Source organism: Vigna umbellata, chromosome 6 (genome assembly GCF_029865625.1).
Source record: "Vigna umbellata cultivar VRB3 chromosome 6, Vumbellata_1.0, whole genome shotgun sequence".
Lineage (NCBI taxonomy): Eukaryota > Viridiplantae > Streptophyta > Magnoliopsida > Fabales > Fabaceae > Vigna > Vigna umbellata.
The window spans coordinates 24,052,036-24,065,145 of NC_142170.1; the positions used below are offsets into that span (position 1 = coordinate 24,052,036).

Consider the following 13,110-nt stretch of genomic DNA (forward strand, 5'->3'; position numbering starts at 1 on the left):
TTTGAAAAATATTTAATGTCAAGAAATGGTCATAATCTACTGTATCTACTTTTTGCTATAAAATTAAAGTGAACGTCTTTCTTGACTTGTGCTTTTCTCTTAGGTTTTGCGGAAGGGTCAAATGCTTCAATGCATTGTGTTATTTATAGATTCCTTGACCACATAACGGATATTAAATTTAGCAGCAGCCTAGTTAGAAATTCAAATATTCAAAGCCACGTGACTGCAAGTGAGTCTTAAAAAAATTGAGACAGGTTATTAAAATTTTCACTTTATTGAGTTTCTTGATAAATTTAAATTTTTTTAATTAAACTTTTATTAATCTTTTATAATTTATCTATTTTACAAAAAAATAAAAAATAGTGATTCAATTAAAAAATATAATTTACTTTAGTACTCAAAGGATTATAAAAGTTTTAGACTCAGATTCAATTTGAAAATTTTTAAAATCTTAATTCTGTCTAAAATTTTCTATTATTAGTTAAAGTTATTAGATTATTTCAGTTATACAAATTTGTAATATTTAATTAATAATTGAAACGTGATCAAAATGTTATCGAATTTTAGACGAGATGACTCTTTAGTTTTCTTAATATATTTTGGTGGTGGGAACAAAAACTATACTAAAACATGAAAATTAAATTGCAAATATATATATATATATATATATATATATATATATATATATATATATATATATATATATATATATATATATATATATATATATATATATATGACTCGGTCATACACTGACACGTCGATATTTGAAGTTTTTAAAGAAAAAAAGTTTTATGTAATACAGAAAGGTAGGTTTCATGTATTAAAAATAGTAATTTATGGTTTCTATTAAGTTACATTGTTATAAAGAAATTGATCGGTTTGTGTATAATTATGCTCCTATGAAAAACATTTTAAAAAATTTGAGACAACTTATAATTTTATGTTTTTTTTAATTATATTTGATTATTATATACCATGTAATTATATTTGATTAATTTGAGACTAATCTAATAGGAGAATTATTTCGAATAATCCAAAACAACAAGTATGCTAACCATTTTCTGCTAGAGATATTACAGAACTAGTTTTCATGATTTTTTCTATAAATATTTATGAAAGACAAAAAAAAAACCTATATCTAACGAATAAATTAATTTTAGTTAATAAAATAATTTTGTTTTTTGTTTTTTATTCTTTAAACAATTTGTATAGATAAACTCACCTTGATAGGGACTGGAGTTGTTTTAACATCTCTATTGTATATTAACCTAAAATCAAGTTCACTCTTAAATGGAAGTTGGACTAAGAAATTTACTTTAGAAATTACTCTAAACGTAGGTTTGAAACAACATTTTAAAATTTAATTTAAATATATCAAAATTTGGAAACAAAAGTGACGTTGAGGAACCTGGAATCACATCAATGAACAGTAAATTATTAATGATGAATGAGCATTGAAGAATGGAATTTAAATTCCAAGCTAACACTTCAACTACATGAGTAAAGTAGAGTGACACTTTTTATTTATGTCACAAGGCTACCATGATTTCTAGCTCCACCAAATATTACTCTATTTTTACTTCTAATAATATATTTGGTAAGCAAAATTTAAATGTTACAAACAATGTTTCACAATTACATTTCTAACCTAATAATTTTCATGACCTATTTTAGGATTATTTTTCGATGAGTACTAGTATCTTGACCCCTGTTGGATTTTTTAATTTATTTTTTTAATAATAATAAATTTTAAAATATAATATTTATATAAATATACAATGATAATGATCACCTTTTTCAAATTTAAAAGATAAAGTTAATAAATTATTAATATACACTATTATAAAATGTAACATATTAAATAATGTATAAGTGATAGTATGCAAGTATTCAGTTTCATTTTTTAAAACTTTGGTGAGTAGCCATATCTTTTACTTGTTTTTCATTTTCACCACCATAGAAAGCTCATTTGATTAGTAATTTTCTTCTTTATTGCAGATGATTTTTTCCAAATACAACTATTGTTTCTAAATTACATTGCTTAGATTTTTATTTACACAATTAATTATAAATGAAGATCTACTGAACCAGATGTATAATTAAATGTATTAAGACAACAACAAACTTCATATTAATAATATAGATAAATTACAATTTTAGTTCCTTTCAATTTTTTATTTTTCTTCATGAGTTTAGTTCTTATATTCTTCAAAAAATTGCCTAGTTTTCATCTTCACATATGAATTATTTCTTTTACTCGGTACAAGTGAATTCTAAAGTTAACTTATTAGTTGAAGATACGATAAAATTAATTTAATTAATATAAAAAATAAAAAAAAACTTACAAAAATGGTCTGTTAGACCAAATTCATGTTTTATTTTTCTCTAAAATCTAGGGATTGAAGTTGTATAAAAAATTATAAAAGAATCAAAGAATATGGTCAAGAAATTTAGAAGATCAAAATTATAATTTAGCCTAGATTATTTATAAATAAAATAAAGAATACATGTACTTAAAATTTTGTAGTTTCTTACACAATTACCCAATTAAAAAATTATAAAAAATAAGTTTACTAAATTTTGAAGTAATTATACAAAAGTCATATCATTAATATCACCATATATATGAATAAATCGATATTGAATTGTTTTAATTAACTTTCGATGAGTTAAAAAGCTTTTAAAGTTACATTACATATTATGTAATCATAAATGAATATTTAAACTCTTAAATATTATATTAAACTCCAATCAGTTAAATCCACACAAAAAAAATGAAGTTAAATTTGAAGGTTTTTCCTTCATTTTCTCACTCCAAAAGAAAAAAAAAATAATAAGATGTATGGATGAGGGTGAAAAGGTAAATGGAAGCAAAGCCATTTTGATTGTTATCATTGTTTGATATCACTCATTCCATTCTTTCTTTGAATGCTTCTCCCTCCATACCCTTCTGCCATTACAACATCAACAACATTAACACCATCCTCTTTCTCTCTCTTCTTCATTTCCAATGCTGAAACTTGCAGGGTTCATAGACACTGACCCAATTGAATTCCCGCAAGAGAATTGAAGAAAAAACCATCAAGTGAGGATCTTTTGAAGGCACGGATCGGGTGAGAAGGAAGAGGAAAAATGGGTGCGTATAGAGCGGACGATGATTACGACTACTTGTTCAAGGTGGTGTTGATCGGAGACTCCGGCGTTGGGAAATCGAACCTCTTGTCTCGATTCACGAAGAACGAATTCAGTTTGGAATCTAAATCCACCATTGGCGTTGAATTCGCCACCCGCAGCATCCACGTCGATGACAAGATCGTAAAGGCGCAAATTTGGGACACCGCGGGCCAAGAAAGGTCACTGCTTTTTCTATTTTTGTCTTTTTAGACGTTTGGAAAGGATTGGTTTCCTATTGTGAACGTAACCAAGATTTTAAAATTTCGTGAAAAAAAAACGCGTTTTTGTTTAAAGGGTAATTATGTTTAGAAAGTGATTGTTCAGATGATTTTGGGACGGAACTATTTCATTTCATCTCATATCAGATTTCTATTTTTTTTTTTACGGATTTGAACTAGGGGAATGAAAATAAATATGAAACAAAAGAAAGAAAGAGACTGGAAAAGATCGTTTTTCTTTTGGCACATAAATATTGAATTTTTAGTATTTTTTTTCTTTGGTTTTTCTTCAATTTAGATTTCTAACTTTTCCTTTTATTGTCTTCCCCCCTAGCAAACATAGGGTATGGTTGGTTGTTTGATGATTGGGGCTGCATTGGGTGGACCATAGTTTTGTGGGGGTTTGATTAAAGTTTAATGTGTTTTGTTATTTTTTTATTTTTTTGATAATGGTGTGTGATTTGATTTGGCAATGATGAATTATGCAGGTAACATGGGATTTTATTTTTTTGGTGGTTGTGGGGTTCTTGCTTTTGATCGAACTTTTTTTTTTTGTATCTTTAAGTATGCAAGCATGAGATTATTCATTGAGCTTTTTGTCATAGGATGGAGAATGTTGCTATTTCATGCTATTTATGGTACTGTGGATGCGTATTCTGAAATTGATGAAAATCATGAAATTGATGAATTTAAAAAGTAATGAAATGGGTTTAAGATTGTTTTGTTTCCCCTTTGTGTTGGTTTCAAGGTTGCTGGGGGAGGGATATAGTTGTTCTGTGGATGAATTATTGAAGAATGGTCCAAAATTTTAGAGTATAAATGTATGTCTGTAATAATGGATGAGTGTGAAAATGTTTATTGCTTCCAGATCCATTGATTCTTACAAAATCTTCATTTCTTTCTTTGATCTGACTCCTTTAAAGTGAGTAACTCATTTCAGAATATAAAATAATATTAATTGTTTATCAGGAAAATTAAATGTTGATATTATTACATATGCATGCATAACAAATTATGTGCATGCTATCAACATTGAAATGACTTACTTTACCATTGCTCCCTTCAGAGAAAGTCATTTTAAAAATTATAGTGGGAAGATGACAGAACAACTTGACTTCTCAAGTTTGGCTTGCTTTATTTGGTTCCATATGTCAGGAACTTTTTTGAAATGAAATGAGACTGAGATTTTGTATGTGACTGATTAAATCTAAAATATGTCTGTTTCAAATTTTCTGAGAAATATTTAATGAGGTGGAATATGGTAGCTGTATGAAGTGTAATGTAGGACAAGGATAATTATTTCTATCTGGGAGTGTGATTTAATGTGATCCTTTGGTTAGGTTTTATTTGCCAACGAGAACGGTATACTATACATATGCACAAAATGGTGCAACACAGTAATAGTGGAAAGGAGCCACTTTTGGCTGTATTAAATATAGCAACAACCACCAAACTTTGTCTCACAAGATGTATAGGAAGCCAATCCATTTTAGTCCCCAAAAGGTAGAAGTAACTTCAAATTTGGATTCTCTGCTCTTTTTTTGGCTGTCCTCTGCTGTCTTTAAAATACATTGATTTTGATGTTTTAAAGTATATTAAAAATCTTTTTAATATATCAAAAGTAGTGTATTTTAACAGTAGAGGAACAGCACAAAAAAACTTTGCAGAGAAACTGGACTCAAGAACGTCACCTTGGTCCTTCAAAGAAAATTAATGTCTACTTCTTCAGTAACGAATAGTTACATTAATATGGTCCCTACAACAACATTTGACATTAATTTAGTCTCTTAATTGTAGAAGTTAATATCAATTTAGTCCATTAACAGCAGAAAATGACATCAATCTAGCTCTGCAATCTCAGTATGTATTTCATATCAGTTTTCATGATTGAGAAGGGACTAACATGATGTCAAACTTAAAAGAAGTTGAAAGATTCAATGTTTTTTCAAGACACTTCTACAATGATTTCTTTTTCTGTAACTTAGCTTTACTTTGAAGTCTACACACTAGCAATGATTTTTGTCTATGAGGTGGTGATTCCATCATAATGGTCTGATTTTTGGTATTTCCCACAGATATCGTGCAATCACAAGCGCGTATTATCGAGGGGCCGTCGGAGCATTGCTTGTGTATGATGTTACCAGACATGTGACTTTTGAAAACGTGGAGAGATGGTTAAAGGAGCTTCGTGATCACACAGATGCAAACATTGTAATCATGCTGGTAGGGAACAAGGCGGATCTGCGCCACCTACGAGCGGTGGCGACGGACGACGCAAAGGCATTCGCCGAGCGAGAAAACACATTCTTCATGGAAACATCTGCTCTTGAGTCGTTGAATGTTGACAATGCCTTCACAGAAGTTCTGACTCAGATATATCGTGTTGTTAGTAGGAAGACTCTTGAGATTGGAGATGACCCTGCAGCGTTGCCTAAGGGCCAGACCATCAATGTTGGCTCCAAGGATGATGTCTCAGCTGTCAAAAAGGCTGGATGCTGCTCTGCATAATTTCACAACCCTTTTGCACCACAATGCTATATCTATCTCTGCATGATGATTCAACCAACCAAGTGAAAGCTTTTAATACTTACACTTATCTTTTTATGTAATTTCTCCCTCATATCTTGCCAAGTTTGTTGTTTTCTTTTTTCTCTCTTTTCTTTTCATGTAAGCATGGTTTGTTCATAGGAATGATGTCATGTTGCCCTTAGATATACACAGAATTTGCTGTTTTGTATTGAGTGAAAGCTACATCTGGTTCTTAGATTGATTGATTGATTCAGAATTTGTTACAATCTCATCATTCTTTCTCAAAGTTTCCATTCCACTGGAACAAGACATAAACTTTGATAGATAGTTAGTGTTATTCAATCCTGAAAGAGTTATGGCTTCTTGATATGACAGCATTTCATAGCAATTGCATTACCCTTTTCTTTCTGTTAATTTATTTTTATTATTATTATTTATTATTATCTAAACTAGCATAAGGTAGAAAAGGTAAACAAAAAATTTACATCAAAACTTGTACAACACAATCAGAAGATGGAATAACCAATATAAAGTGATTAGCAGCGTTTGTTTCATTCTTCTCTAAAGTCTGTGATGTCTCTCTCATGCCACATCTGCTGTACATTTTCTTTTTCCCTTTTTGTAGATCTCACCAAAATAAGCAATTTTCTAGAAATTTTATATAATTCTTTTCTTGACACCGCATACTTTCAATTATATATTTATTTACTTTATGTTTATTTTCTCTCATTAAATATTTTTGGTATCTGTTTTAGAGTTTGTATTTAATGAGGAGATATATAATCGAAATTGTAATTTACTTATTTTTTTTCTATTCTTATGTCACGTATAATTATCATGAAAATTAATATTTTTAATTCAAACAAAAAATTATTTTTTTGTTATTAAAAATAAAATAGGTAAGTGAATATACTTTTTTAGAAAAATATATAAATATTAACTTCTTACTTATATTTTTCAACCACAGGTTAATGGTGTCCTATAATAAGGTTTGGAAGAGTAGGGTTTTGCAATTAACTTATGCATTATAGAAACAGTGGTATATATCATAATATTTCAAGAGCACAAAATAAATTTTGTCAACAAATAAAATGAATGAGTTGAATAGAAAAGAAGACTGTATGAATAGATTTAGGCCATTTTTCCTGGACTTCCATCTCTATAAATTTGTGTTGTTAAATCTGGAATACAACTTTTATTTTCAAATAATACATTTCAAAATATAAAATAAAAAATACATTATAATTTAAAACATATTTTTTGTATTTCAGATTGTGTATTTCAAAAATAAATAAAAAATGTATTTTAGATTGTACATTCTAAAATACACAATAAAAATATATTTTAAATTGTATATTTCATAATACAAATTTATATTTTGAATCATACAATTAAAAATAAACAAATTTATGGAGTGTAGGATAAAAAGTATATGGAGGTGAAAAAAGAAATCGTCATAAATGTAATGTTCTAAACTATAGAAAAGTCCAATGACAAAGTTTAATCCAATACAACAAGGAGGAGATCAATAAGGGTGTTTCATCCTAGATTTCCAATGTTTTATCCTGCACCTTCAATCTCTAGAAATGCCTTGTAATTAATGAGTTAGTGTAGATTAATTTTTTTTAGGGAGTTGCTCCCTCCACCCACACATCTCTTCCTCCACCTCCCTTTTACTTTTTTGCCCCTTCCTCCACCTTTCCTTTACTATTTTGCCCCTCAGTAAATTTTTATTTTTAAAATTATTGTTTTTTAATTTTATTCATTTATAACATATTTCACTGATAACCTACGTAGTTCCTTGTATGAGTAAAATATTTTTCTGCAAAGCTTGGTGATCGTGAAAAGAATTATCAAGCAATCTTCCTCTTGTTCTCGGTACAGTAGGTGGTGCAGTGCGTTTATGGTGTAGTGTCCTTGTCGTGGTTCCTCTCCAAGTACGTAGTCATAATCCTTCCTATAATCCTAAACCCTAAACCCTTCCCATACTTCCAATAATCTTTTTAATATCCAAACCTATAATCCTTGCATGAGCCATAAAATAAAAACGAAACGAAAAAGCAACGCTGCCTCTGGACGGATGACATCCTTCAACGGATGTCAACATCCGTTGAAGGCGAAACGGATGTCGACATCCGTTGAAGGCGAAACGGATGTCGACATCCGTACAGGTAAAACCCTAAAACACAAAGGTCAAGCTTGGGTGGTCTTTGAGGAGGTCTCTTCTGCTTCCAATGCTCTGCGGCAAATGCAAGGATTTCCTTTCTATGATAAGCCCATGAGAATACAGTATGCAAAGACCAAATCTGATGTAATAGCAAAAGCGGATGGTACTTTTGTTCCTAGGGAAAAACGTAAGAGGCATGATGACAAAGGCAAAAAGCGGAAGGACCAACATGATGCTAATTTAGCTGGAATGGGACTAAACCCAGCCTATTCTGGTGCTTATGGTGCAACACCTACGATACCTTATCCAGGTGGTGCAAAATCCATGGTACCTGAGGCTCCTGCACCACCAAATAATATTCTCTTTATTCAGAATCTTCCCAATGAGTCAACTCCCATGATGCTGCAAATGCTCTTTCTCCAATATCCTGGATTCAAGGAAGTTAAACGGATGTCGACATCCGTTTCGCTTAAACGGATGTTGACATCCGTTGAAGGATGTCATCGCTTTTTCGTTTCGTTTTTATTTTATTTGTTTATTTTATTTACAGTAATTTATATTTAAATTTATAATTTTAAATGTTATATATGGTTAGTTTTTAAACGTAATAAACGGAAATGGAGAAATGGAGAAGAAGCTTTACGGAAGAGAGAAAGTTAAACGGAAATGGAAGAGAGGAAGAGGTGCAGAGAAGTAAATCAGAAGTTTTAAATAAATTAAAATATTAAAATAATAAAAATAAAAAATTTTAACTTTTGAGGATATAATTGTCATTTTAGAAGGATATAATTGGCATTTTAGAAAATTGGGGAGGTGGAGGAAGAGATGTGTGGGGGTGGAGGGAGCAACTCCCTTTTTTTTATCGAATTTAGTTGAGGATTTCAATGAATGAGTGTAGAATATATACTTCCTTCGTCCCTACACCTCCGTTCATTTCTTGAGTATCTTTCTCCACCGTTTTTAGTGGTCTTTGAGAGAGATTTGAGAGAAGTTATTTATTGAGAAGTGTTGCTGTTGTGTTGGTGGTTTCCATTGAAGTTGGCAACTTTTTTTTTTAAGTTTATTGCATCAAATAGGTCTATAAATTTATTTTAAAACTCTTAACTCTTAATTGGATATCAAAATCCAATAGATAATGAATTCCGATAGATATCAAAATCTGATTTACTTACATATCTCAATAATATTATTTATAAATGTCTTTGAAAAACATGTATCGGATTTTCATATCAATACATGTTTTTTGAAGTTTTTTTTAATTTTTAATTATATTATTTATAAATATTTATTAGATTATTTTAATATATTTAATTAGATAATTTTTAAACGTTTAATTTAGTTTTATTAATTTTATTAAAATTATTTGTAAATATTTAATTTATTGTATTAATTTTTTTATTATAATTTAATTATAAATGTTAAATTTATTGTATTAATTTTTAATTTTCTTTAAATTTTTGTATAAAATAATTTGTAGGAATTTTTTTTAATTTATTAAGAAAATAAACTTTTTTTAAAATTCATATGAAAAATTTATTAAAACAATTAAAATTTATATGAAAAACATGTATCGGATTTCTAATACATGGTTTTTGAAGTTTTTTTAATTTTGAATTATATTATTTTAAAATATTTATTAGATTATTTTAAAATATTTAATTAGATAATTTCTAATTGTTTAATTTAGTTTTATTAAGTGTATTAGATTATTTGCAAATATTTATTTTATTGTATTATTTTTTTATTATAATTTAATTATAAATGTTAAATTTATTGTATTAGTTTTTTATTTTCTTTAAATTTTTGTATAAAATAATTTGTATGAGTTTTTTTTAATTTATTAAAAAAATAAATTTATTTGAAATTCATATGAAAAGTTTATTAAAAATTTAAAATTCATATGAAAAACATGTATCGGATTTCCTATCCGATTTTTGAATTTTTTTTAAATTTTTAATTATATTATTTATAAATATTTATTAGATTATTTTAAAATATTTAATTAGATAATTTCTAAATGTTTAATTTTGTTTTATTAAGTTTATTAGATTATTTGTAAATATTTAATTTATTAAGTTTAATTTTAAAGTATTATATATATATATAATATTATTATTGACAACTAAGTGATAAATTATTTATTCAACACTTTGTATTCTTTCTAAAAAATTCAATAACTTGACATACATTTGAGGAAGAATTTGAAAGACTATGAAATATTTAGAAGGGTGAAGACTCGCTCAAAAAAATTTACTTAATTAACAAGAAGATTACATAAAATCATAGTTATGTCATCCTGAATTTACTTTTTCACGACATAGCTTTACCAAAATATTCATCCCTTTTTAAATTTCTTTATAGAAGATTCATTGTTTAGAAATATATTTTGTTGTGTGGAGTTTAGCAATAACAACAGATAAAAACTCAACTTTGAAAGATATTAAAAACAATTATGCATAACAAATAACATATTTAATAATTGAATTAATTAATCAAATTATACTACCATCGTTAGAAAATCAATATTTCCTTATATAAAATATAATCTTGGTAAAATAGACACAAAAGTATAAACTAATATAATACTTTATTTTTGTTGTAATTATGTTCGTAGTGCAAACCATAAAAAATATTATCGTGATGGTTTTACGCATGAACACGTCTTCTGCATTTTTTGACTTTCTATTATTTTCGGACAACTTGTGATCGGAATCCAAACATCACTTAACCTAACCCCTAAGCATCACCTAACTAAACTGGAATAGAGTTTCCTAAGTGTTGAATTCAGACTTATATTTATTTTTTACGAAAACATTCTTTTAAAATATTCAAACTAATTATAAATAAAAGATATAAAAACAGGAACTTTTTTTAACAGACTATTTTTTAAAAAATAATAATAAATATTTGTAAAAATGATAAAACATTAACACTCACTTTTTCCTATTAAACCATATTTTAAAAAAATCGCAAAAATAACCCTTTGTCGAAAGAGTTACCCAACTAAACCTGTTTTTTATGTCAAAATTTGAACCTAATTTTTATCCATGCTAAAAAAATAGTTGAAATTTGGACCTAACTTTTATATTTGTCATTTTATAAAATATTTGAAAAATATTAATATGAATATTAATAAATGTAAATAATTAATATAACATATTGTAGTGAACATAATTTAAAATATTTAACAAATAAATATTTACATATCGATATAAAATATGATTTACCAAACATAAGGGTATATAAAGTATTTATGTTTACAAGGAAAAATATATGAAATAAAATAATAAACTAAACTTTAATCAGAGCAGTTCATCTTTTTGAACCTTCTCATTTTATATGATCTATGTATCGAATATAATTATAGTAAGAAATCAAATAGTGGTACGAAAGAAATATAAATTATTAAACATTTCACTCAATATATATAAAATTATCATGTTCATAATATAACTGAAACAAACTATATTTAGACCAATGATACAAAATAAATTCCAATAAACATATGTGTTTTGTGAATATTTGTATTAAACATATTTACTATATATTAATACTTTATCCATTTAGTCAAGATAAATTCATTGCACAAGAAATTATACACTAATGTCATGTTTTAGTGTATAAAAAAGTTTTTCTCTTTCATTACATATTATCTTAATCTATATTATTTAAACATTGAATTAGAGTATCCATCCATATTAAAAGTAGGTTATCTATTTGTACCAAACAATTATATCTTTAGATCATCTAACCAAGTTCAACATGTGTGTATGTAGAGAAAGTAATCCAAATTTAGAAGATGAAACATGCAAGTCTTTCGTCTCTATCTAATAGGTCTATTGAGGAGTTAATTCACTAAGGATATACAACACAAATGAGATTCGAGTCCAATCACACAAATGACTAACATTAGTTTTAAATCAAAACTTTAATCCTTTAGCTTTAAAGGTGATATTAATTTTTTATGTGATGAGGCTCAGGTTTTATTCTCCTTGATGAATTCTTTCATCAATAGATTCATATGTGGTATCAGAGCTAATGATTTGTCTTGGTGACCGATTCATATAAGTATCCTATAGTCGTTTTATCGAAAGTCCTCTTGATAGAGGGTTTAGGTAACATGTCCCAATAAGATGAATGGCTCATGATTGAGAATGCTTTCCATGAAGAGGGATTGTACCAATGTGGAAAGGACTCACTCTTGAAGGAGAGATCGTTGAGAATCTAAGTGTGAGTCTAAGTCCTAAATTGGATAGAAATAAGAATGTTGAGCACTATAAGGATCTAAACCCATAAACACATTGTTTTAAGGTTTTAGGTTGAAAATAGTGTTGATTCTTATATGAATTAGGTTCAAGTCTCGTTGAAGTTGTGTTTCCCTTATGGAAAATGAATTATTCCATTGATAGACTCATCATCATCTTTCACAAAATAGTAACCAATAAAAAATCCAAGGGATGAAAATGTTTTTATGGTGTTTTGAAGATGTTAAGGTTTAAGTTTTAAAATCCAACTTTCTTTGTTATGTTTGTGTATTTTGCATGCTCATTCGAACTTTTTATTCAACATGCATCCTCTGTTAAAAAGAGAACATGTTTTTCTAAAGTTAAAATCAAATAATCTTTTCCAACACTTCTAATTAATTATATTTTCTATAATTGATTAAACTAATCTTAAGAGGTTTTTAAAATAAAATAATCAATTATATAGTAAAATAACTTATTAATCTAACAAGCGCTTTAATTTTGAGATTTCAACTTAATAATTATTGTATCTTATTTAATCAATTAAACTTGTTTTATGAAATTAATGAGTAGAATGTTTAATCAATTAAACTGTGTAATAATAAATTATTATAGAGAAATGTGACAAATGTTTTTTAAATTTTGTTAGAATAATCAATTAAAAACTTGATTTAATTGATTAATTGTATTAGAAAATGCTTTAAACCAAATGTTTGAAAACTAAATAAATAGAGAATCACCCTAAATGTTTTAGATAACTTTTACAATCCTAAAG

The 13,110-nt window shown here is 27.3% G+C and overlaps 1 protein-coding gene across 1 annotated transcript; it reads left to right on the plus strand.

Annotated features, from left to right (window-relative positions):
• The first annotated feature begins 2,864 nt into the window (after positions 1–2,864).
• Positions 2,865–6,210, plus strand: LOC124849061 (ras-related protein RABA1f). The gene is made up of 2 exons (XM_047326914.2): positions 2,865–3,356; positions 5,471–6,210. Exons 1-2 carry the CDS (start codon positions 3,136–3,138, stop codon positions 5,901–5,903), a joined length of 654 nt encoding a protein of 217 aa, XP_047182870.1. The 5' UTR covers positions 2,865–3,135; the 3' UTR covers positions 5,904–6,210.
• The last annotated feature ends 6,900 nt before the right edge of the window (positions 6,211–13,110 follow it).

What these genes read in the sequence shown, in the direction of transcription:
- LOC124849061 (XM_047326914.2), top strand. Translation starts at nt 3,136, where the DNA reads ATGGGTGCGTATAGAGCGGACGATGATTACGACTACTTGTTCAAGGTG. An exon ending in GACACCGCGGGCCAAGAAAG is followed by an intron (nt 3,357 to 5,470) that starts GTCACTGCTTTT and finishes TATTTCCCACAG; the next exon opens with ATATCGTGCAATCACAAGCG.